The sequence below is a fragment of the Conger conger genome, chromosome 5 (genome assembly GCF_963514075.1).
Source record: "Conger conger chromosome 5, fConCon1.1, whole genome shotgun sequence".
NCBI classification, from domain to species: Eukaryota; Metazoa; Chordata; class Actinopteri; order Anguilliformes; family Congridae; genus Conger; species Conger conger.
Genome location: NC_083764.1, coordinates 34,032,795 through 34,054,972, shown reverse-complemented (window position 1 = coordinate 34,054,972; position 22,178 = coordinate 34,032,795). Strand labels below are relative to the sequence as shown.

Below are 22,178 nucleotides of genomic sequence, written 5' to 3'. Positions count from 1 at the left end.
ATTCCAGCTTTGAGCGGAAACCAACGCAGTGCAATTTGGCTTTGTTATATGGAACAAATGTTTCTTGAAGGTGCAGGTTGCAACTGACTGTATTTAACAATTACTTCTTGACAAACGTCAATTGTTAGAAGTATTACATTACATTAATGGCATTTGGTTGACACTCTTAACCAGAGCGACGTACAACAAAGTGCAAACCCATAACCAAGGAGAATGAAACTCTTTCTTTTGAGGTATACAATAACTGAGCTTGAGTACATCTTAGAATATTCATTTTTGGTCTCCTTAGAGAGTCGAAAATCTTGAGTCCAGCTGTGCCCCTCTGAGGGAAAGCCCCCCCCCCCCAGGAACAACTTGTAGGTCATGAGTTATAAGGGAGGGATAAGGGGAGTGGTTATCCTCATATGACACACTACAGGGAGAACATTTTCAACAGGTTGAAAATAGGATGATAAATTAAAAATGCTTACTTCTCCAAAACTAAAGAACGGAATATTTAATACTTCCAGGAAGTGAAGATAGTGGACATTTGGGTGTTGAACTGCTGCTGTTGGTGTGCACAGAGGATTTTGTCTCATAGTTGCTCTGGCAACATTCACATTTTTCCATCAGTGATTTCAGGAAGATATAGCTGCCTTCTGGTCTTTTGGACTTTCATTTCAGTTTTGTGGGACTGTTTTGGAAGGTTTGGCACTTAGGTTTGGCACTTTCTTTCATTAATTTCTTTTGTGACTGGTACTTGTTTATGTCTGTTACTGTTTAGGGTAGTTGACCCTCATCTTTAGAATTAGAAGTAGATTTTTCAGTTGTAATTTAATAATAACTTAATTTCCTTGTGAGTTGTGCATTTTGATACACATTGATCTAACAGGTTGCTCTGCCTATCAACAAATTCTGTCATTATTTGATAATTGATATATTTTGGTAATAATTAACAAATTAAATTTAATACATGTATTTCACATGTTGGATAAGGGTTTTAACAGTTGATGCGCTCGTGTTCAGTGTTCAGATTGTCGAATGTTAAACAAGGGAATCAGAAATTGACCATATTTAAACTTAAACTTCACAAGCACATACAGTAGTTGTTTGAGATATAGTGTTATTGTCAAGGGTGTGGCATTACCATCAGCCCTCAGCACACCTTAGTGTTGCAGTGCTCAAGGTAGTGCAGTATTGTGCTCCTCATCTTCTCTGCTTTATTGCCCTGACGGAGTAATAGATGGTCCCTGATGTTCTTCTGAGATCCTGTGACAAGATCCCATGACATGTTTTGTAGCAGTGGGTAACATTTCTGCAGGAGCAGGAACATCACTTGCTGCAACATCATGCTAGAATCCCAATCACCACTTATCTCTTTTCTTCAGGGAGCATAGCAATACTTAATCTTTTGTTATTTTAGGACATGCTTACCTTGACAAAACCCTTCTCTGTGTCCAGCATTTGCTGGGTAATCAATCTGGCCTCTTGGTTTTCATTTTCTAAAATTGCCTGGAACAGTATGAAAAAAAACATGCAAAGGAACAACACCTTGTGTCTAGCATTACATTTACCTCTGTAATATTTCACAGAGGAAAATTAATTTGAGTTCTGAATGTTAATGTCATTGTGAGACACCCAACGGAGCTCTGAGGAATTAGCCCAAGAAATATGAGAATGGAGCATGCCATGTTGCTTGCCATATACAGTGGGGCAAAAAAGTATTTAGTCAGCCACAATTGTGCAAGTTCTCCCACTTAAAAAGATGAGAGGCCTGTAATTTTCATCATAGGTATATCTCAACTATGAGAGACAAAATGAGGAAAAAAAAATCCAGAAAATCACATTGTCTGATTTTTAAAGAATTTATTTGCAATTTATGGTGGAAAATAAGTATTTGGTCAATAACAAAAGTTCATCTCAATACTTTGTTACATACCCTTGGCAATGACAGAGGTCAAACGTTTTCTGTAAGTCTTCACAAGGTTTTCACACACTGTTGCTGGTATTTTGGCCCATTCCTCCATGCAGATCTCCTCTAGAGCAGTGATGTTTTGGGGCTGTCGCTGGGCAACACGGACTTTCAACTCCCTCCAAAGATTTTCTATGGGGTTGAGATCTGGAGACTGGCTAGGCCACTCCAGGACCTTGAAATGCTTCTTACGAAGCCACTCCTTCGTTACCAAGGCGGTGTGTTTGGGATCATTGTCATGCTGAAAGACCCAGCCACGTTTCATCTTCAATGCCCTTGCTGATGGAAGGAGGTTTTCACTCAAAATCTCACGATACATGGCCCCATTCATTCTTTCCTTTACACGGATCAGTCGTCCTGGTCCCTTTGCAGAAAAACAGCCCCAAAGCATGATGTTTCCACCCCCATGCTTCACAGTAGGTATGGGGTTCTTTGGATGCAACTCAGCATTCTTTCTCCTCCAAACACGACAAGTTGAGTTTTTACCAAAAAGTTCTATTTTGGTTTCATCTGACCATATGACATTCTCTCAATCCTCTTCTAGATTATCCAAATGCTCTCTAGCAAACTTCAGACGGGCCTGGACATGTACTGGCTTAAGCAGAGGGACACGTCTGGCACTGCAGGATTTGAGTCCCTGGCGGCGTAGTGTGTTACTGATGGTAGCCTTTGTTACTTTGGTCCCAGCTCTCTGCAGGTCATTCACTAGGCCCCCCCGTGTGGTTCTGGGATTTTTGCTCACCGTTCTTGTGATCATTTTGACCCCACGGGGTGAGATCTTGCGTGGAGCCCCAGATCGAGGGAGATTATCAGTGGTCTTGTATGTCTTCCATTTTCTAATAATTGCTCCCACAGTTGATTTCTTCACACCAAGCTGCTTACCTATTGCAGATTCAGGCTTCCCAGCCTGGTGCAGGTCTACAATTTTGTTTCTGGTGTCCTTTGACAGCTCTTTGGTCTTGGCCATAGTGGAGTTTGGAGTGTGACTGTTTGAGGTTGTGGACAGGTGTCTTTTATACTGATAACGAGTTCAAACAGGTACCATTAATACAGGTAACCAGTGGAGGACAGAGGAGCCTCTTCAAGAAGAAGTTACAGGTCTGTGAGAGCCAGAAATCTTGCTTGTTTGTAGGTGACCAAGTACTTATTTTACCGAGGAATTTACCAATTAATTCATTAAAAATCCTACAATGTGATTTCCTGGATTCTTTCCCCCCATTCTGTCTCTCATAGTTGAAGTGTACCTATGATGAAAATTACAGGCCTCTCTCATCTTTTTAAGTGGGAGAACTTGCACAATTGGTGGCTGACTAAATACTTTTTTGCCCCACTGTACAGGAAATGACAGTTCAGGGAGTGACCCTGCACAGCAAAAATACAGAGTTTATTCCGGGTGGACAATACATTTTTCCAAAGTTAAATTAACACTAGCCAGGTTTGTGCATGTGTGTGTGTTTGTACACATGAGGACACATGTATGTGCCCATGTGAGGTCCATGCCTGCAGTCGTCTCATGGAGCTATGTGACAGCCCTGGTGCGCTCAATTTCCCCACACATTTAGTGGGATAGGGTATCCTGTTTCCCAGGCAGGATCTCTTGCTGTCTGACACAGATATCGGTGTGTCTTCACAGCCACCTTTCTCTGTCCCTGCCTGCAAAACACACATCACAATGACTTGGTAACATGTGCTACAAGACAACACTGTAGATCCCAGGCAGTTAGTTCTTGATCTTATGTATCTATGCTCATTCCAATTTGTGAAAATCATAAAAGGAGGTGATGCTAAATTATGCCAACAACATTTGCTATTTGTAAGAATTTTTGTAATTGCCATATAACCATGCCATTGGATCCTAATCCCATTAGCTTTCAACACAGCATACCTTGACATGATTCTTGCCGACTGCAAAGAAAACAACGGTATTCATTTGTAATTTCTCTTCTCAGCAGCTACCGCTCTTGGTCCTGATGTACCTCCTGTGGTGGCTCCTCCTGCCCAGTCTGTATGGTTTGGTTTCTCAATGAATTCCTCAATTATTCATAATTGGACCCATATTTATACAAGCCAGGTCTCTGCATATTCTGCGCAAATCAGCTGGTCATTGCAATATCGTTAACAAATCATATAAGCAGACCTGGCTTATATGAACATGGCCTTTGTCCTAAGGGATAAGGATCAAGTCAATAGTTGCAAAACAATAGCATCAGTAAGCAGTTACTTATGACACACCTGGATCATGTCCTCCACATCCTTCTCATTGGTGAGACACAGGTTATGCAGAACACAGCAGACCATGATGCACATTGGGATCAGATCAATCCTATTCATATCAAGGTACTTCAGGCGACGAAAGCGTCCTTTCAAAAGATCTGTATGGCAAAATGAAGGACAACCATATGTTGTTGTGTATGCAGCTTGTAACATTATAGCACAACTGTGAGGGAGCGGGGACGGAGAACCAGACGTGACCGAATACGGAATCTTCAAGTTACCCACAGAACGTGTGATAACCACTAAAATAATCTAGGGTTCTCTCCAATATAATCTAGGGAAACCACTGGAGGAGAAAGGGGAAACGGAAAACTGGGCAGAAACTCCCTGGTGAAACACCAACTGTGAAATAGTACCAAAATCCTGGTACACAAGTCCATTTTGACTCAATAGATGAAAGAAAAATAATAAAGAAAACCTGATACAGTTACCCAAATACAGGGGTATTATTTAAGCATCTAATGAAACACCAGCCTTAAAGGTTACCTCTACCTGGTTTGTGTCTGAAACACAATGTAACACTCAAGCACAGAGCAGAGGGACAATGAGTCTTAAATAGGGTAGGGCCCGCCTACCAATACGAGATAATTGGTCAGTAATTAGACTGCACCTGGAAACCAATTAACCAAGGCAGCAATCTGCATGTGTGAGGCCAAAAAACGATACTGCCTGGCTGGTATAAATGGGCTAACGGGGCTAAGCCCTCATTATCTTTTGAAGTTTTTTTTTTTTTTAAGTCTCGTTTGTCTTTTTTCATGTCAATAAATGAATTGAAGCTGTTTAGTTTCAATTATGGAGAAACTAAGAACAGCAACACCATCTAATGGACATAGGGCCTGACAATTAAACTGTATTTTAGCTACAGGGCTACTGGTTCTTACCTGAGGGTGTTGCATATAAACCCTTAGACGTTTTTATTAGGTAAGGGAAACAGTTAAGTGCTTTGCCACAGTGGTTGACGTTTTACTGTAGCAAAATTTGACCGTGACCATGCGTTATCTTATTGGTGACAATCATTGACTGTAGGCTATACAGTAAGAAGCTATACATTCTCCATTCACTGAGGTTTTAACCCCTAACCTAGGGTAGCCTAACTATATTTTATTTTATTTTGCGAAAATGGAAAATACAGAAAACAAAAAAGGAAACCAAATTGGATGGATGTCTTTACCTTTTGGATCTGTTCTCTTTGATTATTTTCTCTTTGGGATTGATCTGTGTTGTCAGTTCTTTGACACTGTTGTCCAGAATGAATTTTGTGCTTTGCAGGTCAGTGTTCTTCTCCCTCATTTCATAAATCTGAATCTGCAGAGAAAAAGCTAGACATTAGCTAGACACACAATGTAAAAGGGGGCTGTTCTGCTACACAAACCTTTTCAGATACATTTGATTGCATTTTATTGTATTCTGTTTGATGATGGAATGGGAGTTTGATGGATGTCCTCTGAAAATAAACTCACTTTTTTATTACTCAAACAATCTGCTTTTTCAGGCCCAAGATGTAATTTTCCAGATTGCTAATTACATTCAGGTTCTTCTTCACCTCTGCCTGAAGTTTCTCAATCTCCTTTTTTCTCTTTTTACTGTCTTTCTCCAGGCAAAATTCATTCAACATTTATAAGGTTGTTATACTGAGAACTGAGAAATAACATTTACAAAAAATAAATATTGATTATTATACTGCGTTCCAGATACCTCTGAAACACGTAATTTACAACCTTCCAACCAGGAAAGAATGTTGGATAGTCAGGTATCGTTTCTCAGCTCTGAGTTTCCAAGTAGCAGGACACTGACTGGATTGACGGTATAGCTACACAATGACAGTGAACAAAAAGTGAACTCCTACATATTTTTTCTGATCCCAAGGAACAGTGTAAGTTTAAAAGTAATCTAAGCCTTAGACTCTAAAGCAGAGCTGCCAACTCTCACGGTTTCACCGTGTGACACACTCTTTTGCCTGTTTACACACGCACACACGCCACACATCCAATTTCTCACGGCAAAAAAAAAAAAGAAATCCGATCTTGAGCCGAGACGCGTTTGTTCCTTTCCAAACTCCTCGACGGTAGATGGCGCTGATGAGCGCCACTGAACTCTATATGCTGCATCCAACGTTAGCGACAGAAGAAGAGTGAGACAGCGGGAGAATCTACCTCGAGAAGTCAGATGGGAATCTAAACTCTCATCTGAGACTATACTTACAAGGTATGTTACAATGAAATGTCGTTCAATTGAGTACTCACTCTTTTAAACTTTAAACCTTGATCTTATTTGTTTGTTTGTTTATTTGTTTGTGTTTGTGCATGTCTGTAAATGTGATTTAGTGTGGTGACCGTGAATGTAAACTCAGCTGTCATCCATAGCCGCGGGAAGTCATTTTACATAGGGGGTGCGGCCAAAAGTGGGACGAGATTTCGAAAATAACAGGAACATAATAGAGATGTGATGAAAAATACATGAAAGAAAAAGTGCCTCTGAAGCAGTACGGACGCATAATGGAGATGGAGAGCTTCCTCAGTGGATTCCTCAGTTCTACAGGGGAGAGGACGCTTTCTATAGTTGATTTTACGGACCTTTTTTTTTTCTTACAGATTATTAGTTGTTTAATCCTCTTAAACCCGATCGGCCCGCCGGCGGGCCGAAAAAAATACCGGCTTGATCCATCCACTAGAAAACATAATAAAACAGGGCAATGGTGTTTATTTTCAACTGTTGCTCAAAGTTTAGACCCTAATGTTCAAATGTTCGTCACAAAACACGATCGAAAGTGTATTTTAGTGCATTTAGAAATGATTTTTAACCTTAAAACCGCAAATACACGATATTTACAAATGTCGGACAAGTAGAAAGAAATGGTTTTACCGTCGAACAGCCAGCTGCGGTGCGGCCATGTTTGTTGTCCTTTGAAAGGGGAGAAGCTACTGAATCACTGAAACACTCTATAGACTACAATACCCAGCTGACCTCACATCCAGGCGTAAAGACACTACTCCATGTGCGTAAAAAACAAGCTAAATGAAGAAGTCGGAGCGCACGGCCGTTTCGCAAGTTTTTGGTGAATTAAAGAGTTTTATTTGACGCTGTGTTTCGACGCTGTGACGCTGTGAAAGTGTATAACGCCGACAAGGACATGGCCGAGATTTTAGCGGAGATTATGAGTCGGTCAGACTCGGCAACTACGAATGAAATCGCCTCAGAAGAGGAGGACCTGTTCGCTGTCCCAGAAAGCCCAGCTAGGCGGAGGCGGAGGCGGAGGCGGAGGGGGAGGGGGAGGGGGAGGGGGGGGGGAGGGGATTTGATTACAGTGGAGCCTGAAACCTGAAACAGCCACGGAGTGCTGTGGGCAAACGCAAAGACTGTTCCTGTTTACGTTATTTGAATGTGCAATAGTTGTTTTCAAGAGTACATTGTTTACACTAATTGTGATATTTTTGTTTTCTAATTGCACATTGACATTGATCACTTTATATTTGGTTATTCTATTATTGGAGTGGACATTTTATATTGCACATTGGCATTCGTTTTTACTTTATATTTGGATATTATATTATTGTATATCATATTTAGTTGGTATAATAAAACTACTCCATTTGGAGACAAAATGATACATTTTGCAATAGAAGTAGGCATGTTCTTGTAACTGAGAGTAGAGTTATTAAACCAACATGATCACCATTTTAATTCTTTAAGGTTTCAAAGATGTCCCGTAAGACTGACAGAACAGCCAGAACCACTGATAGAAACAACAGGACAACAGACAGAGGAGCAACACACAGGACAGAGAGAGCAGGAGACAGGTCAGCAAGAGCAACAGACAGGACAGACTGACAAACACATAGAGGAGCAACAGACTGGACAGCTAGACGCACATGCAGAGGAGCAACAGACAGGACAGATAGAAGCACATGCAGAGGAGCAACAGACAGGACAAATAGAACGACCAACAGGGCAGATGGAAGAAGACACAGAGGGACAGACAGAAGAGACTCCCCCAATCCAACAGCAGGGCCAGAAGAGTCGTGCTCTGGCTGGAGCAGCAACATATAGATCCATTTTCAAAAATGAGTGGACCTCTTCATGGCCATTTATTACCAGAGGGACCCTCATCACGCACTACTGGTGTGCAGTGTGCCGTATTGAAAACTCATGTTGCCACCAGGGTGTGACAGATGTAGTGCGCCACATAAAAACCAAAGGCCACCAAGAAAAGCAACGGGCTCTCCATTCCTCAGCCACAATATCACAATATGCAATGCCCATTCCCTCTGTTGGGGGCATGTCTGCACAAGATGCTAAGGTATGATATGTATAATGGTCCTGTCAAGGTTCAGTCAAGAGTTTTGTGTTATAGTTGATCACGGTAAAGTCATGGTTGATAGTTCTGACTAATTTGTGGTTTGTATATCAGTGTAGTACAGTAGAGTTTTCTTAATTTGAGATCTTAGTTGCTGAATGTGTTTTTTACCTGTGCCCTATTATTGCAGGTGTCCATTTGAAATAAACTATGGTCTTTTGGGTTAATTTTTAATTTCTTACAGACAAGAAGGGCTGAGGTCAAAATGACAGCTGGGTTGGTAGTTCACAACGTCCCCCTAGCCTTTGCGGACCACCTAGGGCCTCTCCTAAAAGAATGTTTCGGAGATTCGAAGACAGCACAGGAGTACAGGTGTGCCAGGACAAAGTCATCCTGCATTACCAATGAAGCACTAGCGCCATATTTCACACAGGAGCTTGTGAAGGAGATGAAAAAAGCCCCCTATACCCTTGTTACAGATGGGTCAAATGACACTGGTATTTTCCAAACCATTTGAGATTTTTCTCCTCTGCAAAACATTTGCTTTGTGTATTTTTAAATATCTAACAACATGAACATGTTGATTATGTATGATTCTAACTTGTCATTATAGGAGTGGCAAAGATGAACCCGCTTACTGTCCGGGTCTTCATGGGCAGCAAAGTTGTCCACCAGTTCTTGAATATGTGCACAACAACTGGGACGAGATGTGGGACAGCAAGTGAGATCTTCACCAAAATGAACACCACCTTAGAGGAGCATGGCATCCCGTGGGAGAACTGCATTGGTCTCTCAGTCGACAATGCAGCTGTGAACATTGGATCACGTAATTCCATTGCCTCTAGGGTCCTCCAGAAGCATCCCAACACCTATATTCATGGTTGTCCTTGTCATGTGGCACATAACACCGCCAAAGCTGCAGGAGTGGGATTTTTTAAAGTGCGTTAAGGCCTGATTTATCTTTACATGTAACTTTTTATTTGAATCCTAATTACATGCATTGACTGATTATGTTATGATTTGATTAATGCATTGCAGGTGTCCCATTTTGATTTGGAGGACATGGTAGTGGACATCGGTTACTGGTTCAAGGGTAGCACAAATCGGAAAGGATACCTGACAGGTATGCGTGTTTGATACTATTAAGTGTAATATTGAAATGCTGAGCTGTAGAAAATATATGATATGGAATTATATGTCTGGAACAGAGTTTTGTGAGCTCCATGAAGCGGAGTACATGGAGGTCCTCCTCCATGTCTCGGTTCGTTGGCTAAGCCTTGAACGTTGTGTGACCAGGATCCTGAGGCTTTATGAACCTCTGGCCAGCTACTTCAAATCTGCTGGTATGGTCATCATTTATCTATTTCATTATGCAGCAACTACATGGATTGTTAGTCACATACTTGTATTATTGATAACCTCTTGTTTTGTGTTATTTATTGATTGATTCAAGATGAAAATCAGGCCAGGTTCAAGAGGCTTGTGCAGACGTTCACTGACCCCATGACAGAAGTGTACCTGCTGTTCTTTCAAGCCACCGTACCAACTTTCACTACTTTCAACTTGCTTCTTCAAAGAGAGCGGCCATCAATATTTATGTTATATGATGAGGTGGGATTGGATTTTGCTGTTTTTCTATTCTGTGTTTCTTGCTGATATCTGCAGGGATCTTCTAAAACAGGTTTCACCTCCTATTTTGTAAATGTCTGTTATAGATGGTGAAATTTGTACGCAAGCTTTGTTCAAAGTTCATTGTTCCAGCAGCTCTGCAGGGCCTTGAGGAGCCTGGTGATATTGCCTTTAAAGAGAAGGCAAACCATTTACCAGGTTAGTGTTTGACTATTATTATGATCAAACACTGTGATATGTGATACATAACGTGATATTTAGCCTTGTACCTAGCATTTTGTCACTTCATGAGTAGAAACCTAGTAAGGTGTGTGGTAGTTCTTCCATTAACAGTGGGCTTCTGGTTGGATTTCTTGCCCTATGTGTCTAGCTGATATTGCAGCATCAGCATGTTAAACCATTTATATTAACCTGGTATGCTGTATCTGTAACAGGAAGAAAGTTGAACATTGGGTTCACAACCAGGGCTAAACTCAACAAACTACTTGACAAGGGTGACATCACACCACAGCAGGTGGATTCATTCCACAAAGCTGTGTTGTGTTTCCTGACAAGTGCTGTGGACTATGCACTAAAGAAGCTGCCACTGAAAGAGCCACTGCTCAAACATTCAACATTTGTAGATGTACGGCAGAGGGCTGAAAGTGACATCGGAGATGTCCTGTACTTTGTTGAAAGGTTAGTTTTTTTTCTCTAATTATTGTTTATCATCTTAGCTAAAATACCCTGCTTTTTATGATGATATATGTTCACTCCTAAACTGCACGAGCTATTTTTATATGGCTTCTCCTTAAAGATGCGTATGAACTGCTGCTGGTTGATGACAATATATCTAAAACTTAACAACTTGTAACTCTACTTTCATAAATAGGTTTCCCCATCTCCTCCCATACCATGGTCCAGAGGAGCATGACCTTCTGGGTGAGGAGTTTCTAAGTTATCAGACCATGCCAATGATATCCCTGCAGGACGAAACTGAAATGGAAAGCTTCTGGGCTGAGATGGCAACCCGGAAACATAAGGTAAACAATTTATTTTTTGTCTTTCATTTTGGCAGGTGTGGCTTGGCTATGTTGCTATAAAATTGTCGCAGGCATATATTGTCATGCATTTTGCAAATTTTGCATGTTTTTATCTGAACTGTGTTAATGGATCAACCTACAGTATACTTACAGTATTAATCAATAAAAAAATCAAGGTATGTTTTTCCATTGTGTTCTTGATGCATTTTCCATAGGTGACAGGAGCCAACGAATTTGAGAGGCTTGCTGCCGTCGCCAAGCTGGTCCTGGTGTTGCCCCATTCCAACGCAGACGCTGAGAGGGTATTTTCAGTTGTGGGACTGAACAAAACCAATATCAGAAACAGCCTAGCATTGGATGGCATAAAGATGGCCGACCTGGAGCCCTGTTTCAAATGGGAGCCCCCCTCAGATCTCATCAAGGCCTCCAAGAAGGCCACAGGCCAGTATAACCGTGCCCACAGATCATAGACAAGGACTTTATGTGTTTTTCTCTGTTGGACTCTGTTTTTGGCCTGGTTGGATGGTATTTTGAATGTATGTTCAGTTGGTATTCTGTGTCTTAGCACCCCCTGTCTGTTAGTCTGTGTATTGGTCTGTAGAGTCTTTAGTCTGTGTCTTGTCTTTAGAGCCCTTGTGTGTGTCATATCTCACCTGTGTTTATTTAGCCAAATAGTCTTGTAGCCCGTGTTCTCCCTGTTACCCCACCTGCCTAGTATTTTCTGTAATTGGTCCTGTTTGTATTTAAGTCTCTGTCTCTGCTGTAGTCTTTGCTTGCGGATTGTTACTGTTAGAGTGTGTTCCTGTTGGAGCTTCTGATCTGCATCTGATACTGATAACCTCATTTTTAGTTATTTTTGTAATGCGTTCATCTGTTTTATTGCTTGAAAAAGTTGTACTGTTTAAGCACTTTAAGCACTTTATTTGTTGCACTTTATTTGTTTCTAATGGACCATGTGGTGGGAGGCTTTGAATGAAGAATAATTTATCTCCCTAACTAATCTTGTCGTTTTTGGCTGAACATAAATCATTAAGTACTCTTAATACAATTATTCACAACATAGGTTAGGTTTCAGTTCAGAATTAGTTTAATACCATTGTTGTAATCAAAATATCAATCAACCTACCTAGGTCAAATCTTAAACACTGGTCTATGAATAAGGCTATATTGTGGCACATAGGCAGTCATTTAGGCACAACAATAGTTTTCTGGTTGAATGTTCAACTCCAGACTAGGCCCTACAAGTCATGATGCCAAACATGAATCAGAATAAGTTCAGGTATTGCACATCTTTAGCAGACCACCCAAAAATCCACTAGAATGCAGGAAATCACATCTACTTAATCCAAAATTTCCTGGGGGTGGACCTTCAGCTATGTCTTTGCTTCACAGAATGTAACCAATATTGTCCATCTCCAGTAAGCCGCCCCTATCAACGGCTTTGGGCCTCCCCTCATACCACCAAAATGCACGGTACAACATGGGTTCAACATCAAATGAATTCAAATTCTCTGATATCTGAGCCACCAACTTGTGTGGCTGCGTGCGCGGTTACATTTTGGTTACCCCGACAAAATCTCACTCCAAGGTTTTTTGAAAAGTTGGCAGCTCTGCTCTAAAGGTTGTAGTGCTCAGAAAGCACCAGCGCTAGTGACAGTTTCTGGCCAGCCATCATGTTGTTAACGGTTGCGATGAAGTAACCATGGGAACGCTCTGAGCTCGTAAGTCCTCTAACCTTGTTGGAGCTACAGTACGAGTTTCCGAGTTCACCTGGAAGGCAACATAAGCTCTGTGTCACTTGGTCACACTCGTCAGGTATTACCTGAGGTGCGTTCAAGATCGCAAACGTTAGCTAACGTTCGCAAAAATATAAAAATCTTTTTTCTATTCTCCGCGAACGTTAGCTATCTATTTGAAAAGGTAGCGCGCCGCTAACAGAAATGGCTGCCAACGAGAAAGATGCGGAGAGAACAAAAGTTGACAATTAATGTTAAATGTATGAAAATACTTGGATCTACTATAAATCCTGTGAATAAGTTAAAACAACTATTTATCAGGGAATTCCTTTGGGCATTAACTGGAGTGTTCCCTATGAACCAGCTTGGACCACGGTAAGGATGGGTCTAAATAAAAAAAAATCACAGTTGGACAATTTCAGAAGTCACGTTAGGAGTCTCCAAAGCTACAAATTAATGCTACGCATATTCCCTGACTCATTTCTTCAGACAAAGAATTAAAGTTTCCGGGATGAATAAAGTATCTATCTATCTATCTATCTATCTATCTATCTATCTAAAGGGTGAAATCTTGGAAGTGAAATTATTTGCTGTGGTAATCACAAGATCCTGAAAAATGTGATTGTGCCTCCCACCTCCACCTCCTCCCTAGAGCCTGGCAAGCAGATGAAGGGTAGAACTGAGCCACACATGAATGAGCATCATTCAAGAGAAGCAGTTAAACATGAATTTAATATTTTCATGTTTTATACTTTAAATAGATTACATCTGTATTATGTATGCCTGTGCCAGTGATGTGGCAAATATTAAATAAATATATGGAATAATCATACTTCCTCTATGAATAGTCTAAGAAACTGCAAACTCACCCAGATGACAAGCTTATTGACTTGCAGACCTGAAGAACTATTTGAAATACATTCATCTGTTATATAGCATAACTTTTCTTGCAAGTTACTGACAATTTATACAACTTTTTTTTGCCATTGTTCACAACAGATTTGTTGCATTTTGGAGAAATTGTCATTTTGGAAAGTATTTCAAATATTTATTTTACCCAGTAAAATAATAACATTAATAATCCTCCTCCCATACGGCAAAGAATCTTGGGGTGACTCTTGATAACAGTCTCACCCTGGCTCCACAAGTATCCTTCCTCTGACGGAGAAAGCCACCCAGCTCCTAGTTCAGGCGCTCGTCATTTCCCGCCCGGACTACTGCAACTCTCTCCTAGCCGGTCTCCCAGCGTGTGCCATCAAGCCCCTCCAGCTGGTCCAGAATGCTGCAGCCTGCCTGATCACCAGTCAGCCCAGGTCGGCTCATGTCACCCCGCTCCTCATTGACCTCCACTGGCTTCCTATTGCTACACGCATCCAATTCAAGTAGGGAGTGATACAATCCTTAATCACTCCCTACTCCCCAGCTAGACCAATCCAGTCTGCCAGCTCTGGTTGCCTTATGGTTCCCTCACTACGAGCACCTGGCGGTCGAGTTGCACGCTCATGCCTGTTTTCCGTTCTGGTTCCTCAGTGGTGGAATGACTTGCCTACCACTGTCAGGACAGCAGAATCCCTCCCCCTAACACACCTTTTCAAACTGTACCTTAGTCCTAACTCCTGATTTCCCCCCCCTTTCCGATATCCCTGTCCCTCTTGTCTAACCCAAAAATAAATAAATAAATTGCAGTTATGATGACTGTATGTTCAGAACAGCACTTCATGTGTATTTTACTAGTTATAGATGTGATGCTTTAACTTGTGAAGAACCTATGCACTTGTAAATCGCTTTGGATTAAAAGCATCTGCCAACTGACTAAAATGTAAATGTAAATTTAAGGTACAATAAGTAAGATTTCTATGTTAAAACATTGTTACAAGTCATTGTAAATCCCTTCTTATCATTGAAAAGGCTCACTGACGTGTTGATTCACCCTCTGCCTGTGTTTATAGTCCTTAAATTCGGGTTTCAAAATATACAGTTGACGGCCCGACACTCTATACCAAAACATTATATAACTGGAAAATAATTCAAGCTCATTGGTTGAAAATGGGTTCTAATTGCCACAGCCAATGGAGTTTCAACGTCAGCGCATTTACAAAGAAGGGGGAGGGCTAAACATTTTTGTGGTTGAAAGGTGTTTGTTGCTGCTATTCCTCTCTTGACCATTAGAAGTCCGTTAGAAATTACCTATTGTACCTTTAAGAGTATAGTGCTTTAGGAAAACGTGGGTGTGTGTTTAAAGAGACGAGTGTGATGCCAACGTGAATAGTGGTTCTGATATGAATGGGCAGGCGGCTCAGTAAAAAGTTCCTTGTAAAATAGTTCACACACATACACACATCATTGTAAAGATGGTTTTCGTTTTTATTTAATGTTAAGATTAACCAGATAAAGATTTAATAAGATTTACCTGCATAACAAAACTGTGCAGTGCAAAACTGTAGTAGTTTGTTGTAATGCTTCAAAAAGTCTTGGTTTCAAGGTACTGCAAGGTGCAATATAGTACGGGGGATTGTATAAATTACACCACTGCCGGGTTACGTCACGACTCTCCTGAATACACCCATCCAAATTTATGGAACTCATTATGGCAAGAAGATGGGTCAACAAACACTTGAGTGTGTCAAGGCTACGTCTGGTAGAGGAAAAAGCAGGGCATGTGGGACCACACGTTGCACATTCACATACACATGCATCAAAGGTGTGTTGGCTAATTAGATGAAGCTTTTAAAGTCAGCTTTTTTCCCCACAGTAGTCTGAGACTGGACTATGTACGCAGAGAGGGAGAGAGAGAGAGAGCAAGAGAGACTTATGACACCTAGCTGAAAAGCTTTCATCTTCTTTGGTTTATTTTGTCTATAATATTTTAACTTATTTTTCAACAGTGAAGATTTTTATACTCCTGATCTATTTTTCCCAACAGAGAACATTTGCTTTCAGTTTGTACCAATGGCAGCTCCTTTTCAGCTGGCACTATTTCTTCAACTTGACCAGTAGCAACAAGAGCTGCTGGGGTTAGGTTTATTGCATGAAGAGAGAATGTTACTGTAAATCTGTTTGAAAGTAGAACCCCTTCCAGAATTCCTGATAGTTAATCCACAGTGCTTACTGTGTGAGTGTCAGGGTGAGAGCCCTTTTGCAGCCAGCAGGCAGACAAGTGTCACATTGAGGAGGGAACACGGAGCATCTGATTACTCTGCAGGCTGCAGGACATGAGTAGGTATAAACACGACCTGTAATGTTAACACTAGCAGCGTTCAAAGCTTCCCATTTCACTGGTGGTGTGACTTTTTCACTGAGCCCTCATAAATACACTTCTGAGAAGCATGAGGAATCCCATCTTGTACATGGTGTTGCTCTGCGATATTTGCGGAAGGAATAGATATGATTCTTCTCAGTGTTAGGATGCAATTGTCAAATGGCACACAATTTGTTCCTCACTTTGCATATACACGGTATGTACATCCATATTGGGTGATCTGGGTCATTTTTTTGATCAGCCATTTTTATACACATGCCCCCCATTTTAGTGGAGCAGAAGTATTTGGACAAATAGAACCAACAAAAAACAACCATCCATCCATCCATCCATCCATTATCTGAACTCGCTTATCCTGAACAGGGTCGCAGGGGGGCTGGGGGGCTGGAGCCTATCCCAGCATACATTGGGCGAAAGGCAGGAATACACCCTGGACAGGTCGCCAGTCCATCGCAGGGCACACACACCATTCACTCACACACTCATACCTACGGGCAATTTAGACTCTCCAATCAGCCTAACATGCATGTCTTTGGACTGTGGGAGGAAACCAGAGTACCCGGAGGAAACCCACGCAGACACGGGGAGAACATGCAAACGCACAGAGAGGCCCTGGCCGACGGGGATTCGAACCCAGGACCTCCTTGCTGTGAGGCGGCAGTGCTACCCACTGCACCATCCGTGCCGCCACAAAAAACAACTATTAGTGTAATTTTGTAAAGTGCACAATCAAAAGAGGTCCTCTTATTCTATACTCTTAAGATCTTCTGAGTCTTTGAGAATTTAATTTGTCATCCATAAATCCGTTTCACTCAGGTATAAACATGATGTACCAAAATCCCTTAAGCACTGTGCGATTGATTTTTGCCACAATTCTGCAGTCGCAGAAAAAATGTCAAAATCATAGAAGAATCTTTCGTTGTGAGCCAAAATTGGCCATCTTGGATCACTCAGCGTGACATACAAAGATGTGCAAGTCAAAGGCAATGAAACCTGTGGTAGTTGTAAGTGACGGCACTGCTGCATGTGGAAAAGCTGAATTTCTAGAGAAATAGAAAAACTGTACAGGCATGAGTCAACCAAGAAGCCTACCAACCTCCCCTCCAAGAGCCTGCAGGTAACAGCGGTAACAGCTGTATGACAGTAAAATTTGTTGCGCATAATCCTAAAGTACTAATGACTGGACTACAGTCGGAAGTTCACATACACCTTAGCCAAATCCATTTTAAATGTTTTGCACAGTTCCTGACATTTATTCCAAGTAATAAATTCCATGTCTTAGGTCAGTTAGGATCCCTACTTTATTTAAAAAATGTGAAATGTCAGAATAATAGTAGAGAGAATTATTTTTTCAGCTTTAAAAAAAAAAAAATCATTCTCAGTGGGTCAGAAGTTTACATACAATAGTATATGGTAGCATTGCCTTTATATTTCTTTAATTGTGTCAAACGTTTCGGGTAGCCTTCCACATGCTTTTCACAATATGTGGCTGGCCCATTCCTCCTGACAGAACTGGTGCAACTGAGTCAGGTTTGTAGGCCTTCTTGCTCGCACATGCTTTTTCAGTTCTGCCCACAAATTTTCGATTGCATTGAGATTGGGACTTTGTAATGGCCACTCCAAATCCTTGTTGTCCTTAAGCCATTTTGCCACAACTTTGGAAGTATTCTTTGGGTCATTGTCCATTTGGAACATTTTAAACAGTTGGGATGGTGTTCTATTTCTGTCCCGTTGTTAAGTAAGTTCTTTGTGCCCATGTGTGGGTTTCATTCCATGTCACAAGGTGGAGTTATCTTTGAATGTGAGTTCAAGTGTAAGTGACACTCATCTGAGTGAAGTGTCTTACAATAATAACCTACTCCATGGCTGCATCTGTCTGCTACCTAAATTTGTTACTGTATTAATAAAGTACGTCCAGTAACTTCACACTGTGTTATAAATCTGTGACACAACATATTGGCGAGGATGGCAACTCTGAATCTAAGCATTACACTGAAAAGCATTACACGCTTGTTTAATAGTGCCCTGTAAATAAACAGTGTGGACCGATAATGTCACACTTGTTGTAAATCCACAATAGCTTGTGTGTAGGCTAACATTACGGGTAGGGCATTTTGCACTGTAAGAAGGAATTTAGGACAGCACAAGCATGAAGTGCCTGAGCCTCAAAGTGTGTCTTTTTATCTAAAGTCAGCTATAATGTTAATGGTGCCACTTACTGTGCAAACAGGGTTTTGGATGATTGAATAATGAATAGGCCTACAGTATATTAGGTTATATTAGGATAGTTGTACTTTATTATAATGCTCAATGGAAACATATTTTTGTCATCAACGCGGTAGAACCAAGAAGAGCTGTTCCTTAATTTGAATTGCTCCTGGACCACGTCATCGTCTCTCACAGCTTAAACTGAGAGTGAAAACAGGTTTGTGTAGAATAAAATGCTGGCCACAAAGCATTGAGGTTCGTATCCATTTTTCTAGCGAGCACGGTTGTTCACTAGATTTTATTGTGCATTGCGGGCTATTTCTACTGCCCTCAAAATGTGAGACTGGAACAAGATGGCTGACGGCCAATCTCGTTTGCTAGTTAGTGAATAGTGACCCATTTCGGACACAGTCATAGTTATTTCCCGAACTTTTATTGTGAAAACTTTAACCGCATGTATCCAACTGTTGCCAGCAGCACGGAGCTGTGTGATCAGTTGAGATTTGTAACGTTCGCTGTGTGCTTAGCAGCTAACGTATTGTGAGCCAGCTGGGAAATTAGCTATTCATAATTGTCTAGTAACGTCCGTGTTTTATCGTATATGTTCGCTAACGCTGTCTTTAACGTAAGTACACTACAGGATTAGCTAGCTCTGAAGATGAACCAGCTGCAAACTTTACTAACTGATTGCTTAATCAATACAAAACATGTTGAAAATGCAGCAGTCGTTACTACAAAAACAGCAACTGTAAGTGCAACGTCCCAGAGATTTAATGTAAGTGTCCAGCATAAAATCGAAATTGTAACGTTCATACTCATACTGTAATATGAATACAATGACTGCTGGTATCAATAAAATAAGCTGCTTGCATTGGCTCCTGGCTTGCAAGAGACGACTCACATTGACTTTGATTTTCGTCAAGTATTCGGCAATATATGTTACGGGACCGACGTAGTCCAATAAAATAAATTAAATATGTTGTTATGCGTGATTTATTTAGCTTACGAGAATGGGAGAAGTGTTTTTATGATATATTGAACAGATCTAGGCATGCTCATTTGGGGTTCAGGTACCCTTTAATGTGAAGTCGCCACGGGCGACTGGTTTAAAAACTGCAGTCGCCACATATATTTTTATATATTAGTCACCGTTTTAGTCGCAGTTTGGAGCCCTGAATTTGTAATGGATTACTTGGAGTAACTTTCCAAACATGGATTATTTTGCCGAGAATCTCTTTCATATCTAAGTAAAATATGAGCTGAAATATCCCTAACAAATCGATATTGAATCGGAAATCGAATCGAACCGGGTTCTTGTGAATGGAATAGAATCGTAGCGGGAATTCAATGATGATACGCAGCCCGATTGCTGATTAGACAATGTCACAATCATTTTTGAGCAAGTTCTGTGTCTCACTATATGGGGTAAACTGTCACGTGACAACTTGCCCCAAACTGACATGTATGCTACTGTAATGAGGTCTATATCTCTTAACATAGGTCTTCAGCTAATGACACTTTATTATTTCCTCTACTCAGTACAAAAATAATGATTACATTAAAAAGTCTAATTACATAAAATATGAAGTGCTTTTTTTTTTTTACTTTTGAAGATGAAAATAAGAAAACTATCCTTACCTCAGATTAGTGTGATTTTGACCACATGTAGTTGACACAAAATCACACAAAATCACACAAAATGGCTATTCAATTTTTGAGCCTCGTGTTTTGGAGAAATTAAGTGTGGCAACTTACCCACGTGACAACTTCCACTTTATTTCAGTAGGGGGGAGCATGGTATCACATGCAGTGCTGCTATTTTTGAAGATGTTCTGTTTAACTATATTCCACCATTTTGATCTCAGATTCCAGTGCCAATGATGCAGATGTTAATAGACTCCTTCCATCATACTCTAACGAGAGAGGAGGGAATCCGTTTCATGGGCAAGAACTACACCTGCGTCAGAGCTGACAAGAACTCGATATACTGTAAATCGGTCAGTTTACGATTTGCCTGACAAGTGGTTAGTTTAATAAAATAAGGTCAACTAGTTAAAATAATTGAAGAGGCCTACTGAGAATCTCACACACTGTCTCTTCTTTTCTCTTCTTTTCTCTCCTCTCTAGAATGAACATGGGCTAATATTAGTGAAAACAGCTGTGTACATAATAGTTGCCACGTACAATGACAGCATGTACCCTAGCGTGTGTGTGGAAGCTGTTGAGAAGCTGGGTAAGGTGGATAACAGCAATTATTTTTGTATGTTCATCTGCCCATACCATGTGCACAGTGATTCTGCCAGAAGAAAACTCAATCAAGTCAATCATACTCATCAATTACAGCATTAAAATAGTCTGTTTGTACTCAGTGTGTATGGATTATTAAGTGTGGTGTTTTTTCTCCAGCCGCATATCTAAGAGAAAAGGGGAAATGAATCCAGAAGAAACTCAAGGAGGGAACATTGGTCGGTTATAACCTGGAACTCTGATTCATGTAAATGGAATAGCAATTGGATCCTGACCACATTGTTTTTGAAAATGTAGTCTTCTAAGTTCACAGAAAAGCTAAAGTAACCAATACAATGCAGTGAAAATGTATTTACCCCCTTCCTGATTTCCATTTGTATCAATAAAAAAAAAATCTATGTCAACTAATGGATTGTGGAGTAATAATGTATTTTATTTGCATTTTTTAAATACAAGTGATCTATTCTGATTCTAGCATACATTGTAATGGACCTCAAGATGTGTGTAAAATAGCCAACTTTTTTGAAGGTTGCACTCACAGGACTGGTTACACTGACAGCTAGCTATATGGAAAAATAAAGCTATGAGGGGTACAATTATTGAGTATTAAAGTATAATAATAATAATAATAATTTCTTTGAAATTGGGAAACTTTTCTCAAATCCTCAGTAGTAGGTTACTTGAACAGGCCCATTTTAGGTGGCCTTTTGGCATATTTACAGCTTAATTATGTCCACTTCAAAAGGTTTGAGAAACAAATGCATTTGGATTTGTCTGAATTACTCAAGTGAATCCATACAAAGGTGGTTACAATTCCAATATCATCCACCAGAAAAAGTTGACCAAATATCTCAGCAGATTATATGGTTCATTACAAGTAGTATGGTAATAGGTAATAAACCTATATTTATGAAACAATGGTTTGAGAATAGCATTATCTTTGTAAATGATATTTTAAATGACGAAGGTAAAATAATGTCATATGAACAAACTACTCAAGTGTATGGACAGGTTGGTTCCATGCAAAGTTATAATCAATTGCTTTCATCCCTACCACAGAAATGGAAAGTGAAACTGGTTAAGGCATTCTGAAAATGAATGGTCTGCAGGCCCTCTATAAAAAATAATAAATGGACAAAAACTAGTAATATTAATAAAGACATGTCTTTTATTTAAAAATACATTTTATTTAAAAAACAAAGGTTATTTGATATACCATATAAAATGCAATACAAATCGGATCAGCTTTTTGATGCACCCCTCCCATGGAATGTGATATATGAATCAAAATATAAAATAACAATTGCTTCCTTTATGTGAGCCTTCCAGTTTAAACTTGTATAGAATTTTATTCAAAAAGAAAAGTTGGGGTATTGAACAATCTACAGTTTGTAGATTATGCATGAACAGGTGATATGGAATCTATTCCACATTTTTTGGTACTGTCCCATAGTGACCCTTTTCTGGAGTCAAATTCAAATTAGGCTAAGAAACCATAATCAAGACTGAACTTTAAAGCTATTCAAAATATGGGTTAATACCACTACCAAATACCACT

General features: G+C 40.3%; 2 protein-coding genes and 1 long non-coding RNA gene across 6 annotated transcripts; 2 read left to right on the top strand and 1 right to left on the bottom strand.

Annotated features, from left to right (window-relative positions):
• Nucleotides 1–3,407: 3,407 nt before the first annotated feature.
• Nucleotides 3,408–4,745, bottom strand: LOC133128130 (uncharacterized). Its single transcript, XR_009708724.1, has 4 exons — nt 4,718–4,745; nt 4,184–4,323; nt 3,837–3,954; nt 3,408–3,604 (listed from the first exon to the last, which is right to left on the bottom strand). It is a non-coding gene; the product is annotated as an uncharacterized LOC133128130 (long non-coding RNA).
• A 2,610-nt stretch (nt 4,746–7,355) lies between these two features.
• On the top strand, nt 7,356–11,640 carry LOC133128848 (uncharacterized). Its single transcript, XM_061242654.1, has 11 exons — nt 7,356–7,442; nt 8,385–8,522; nt 8,764–9,016; nt 9,133–9,458; nt 9,558–9,642; nt 9,728–9,862; nt 9,973–10,130; nt 10,235–10,346; nt 10,583–10,826; nt 11,020–11,170; nt 11,386–11,640. Exons 1-11 carry the CDS (start codon nt 7,356–7,358, stop codon nt 11,638–11,640), a joined length of 1,944 nt encoding a protein of 647 aa, XP_061098638.1.
• A 7,212-nt stretch (nt 11,641–18,852) lies between these two features.
• On the top strand, nt 18,853–20,986 carry pfn4 (profilin family member 4). 4 transcript variants are annotated; one of them, XM_061244072.1, is made up of 4 exons: nt 18,863–19,148; nt 20,239–20,370; nt 20,501–20,606; nt 20,780–20,986. In XM_061244072.1, the coding sequence occupies exons 1-4, from the start codon at nt 19,032–19,034 to the stop codon at nt 20,806–20,808; spliced, it is 384 nt and encodes a 127-aa protein (XP_061100056.1). In that variant the 5' UTR covers nt 18,863–19,031; the 3' UTR covers nt 20,809–20,986. The 4 variants fall into 4 exon arrangements, with proteins under 4 accessions (XP_061100057.1, XP_061100056.1, XP_061100055.1 ...); XM_061244073.1 differs by having other exon boundaries at nt 18,853–18,998; nt 20,501–20,986; XM_061244071.1 differs by having other exon boundaries at nt 18,863–19,121; nt 20,501–20,986.
• The last annotated feature ends 1,192 nt before the right edge of the window (nt 20,987–22,178 follow it).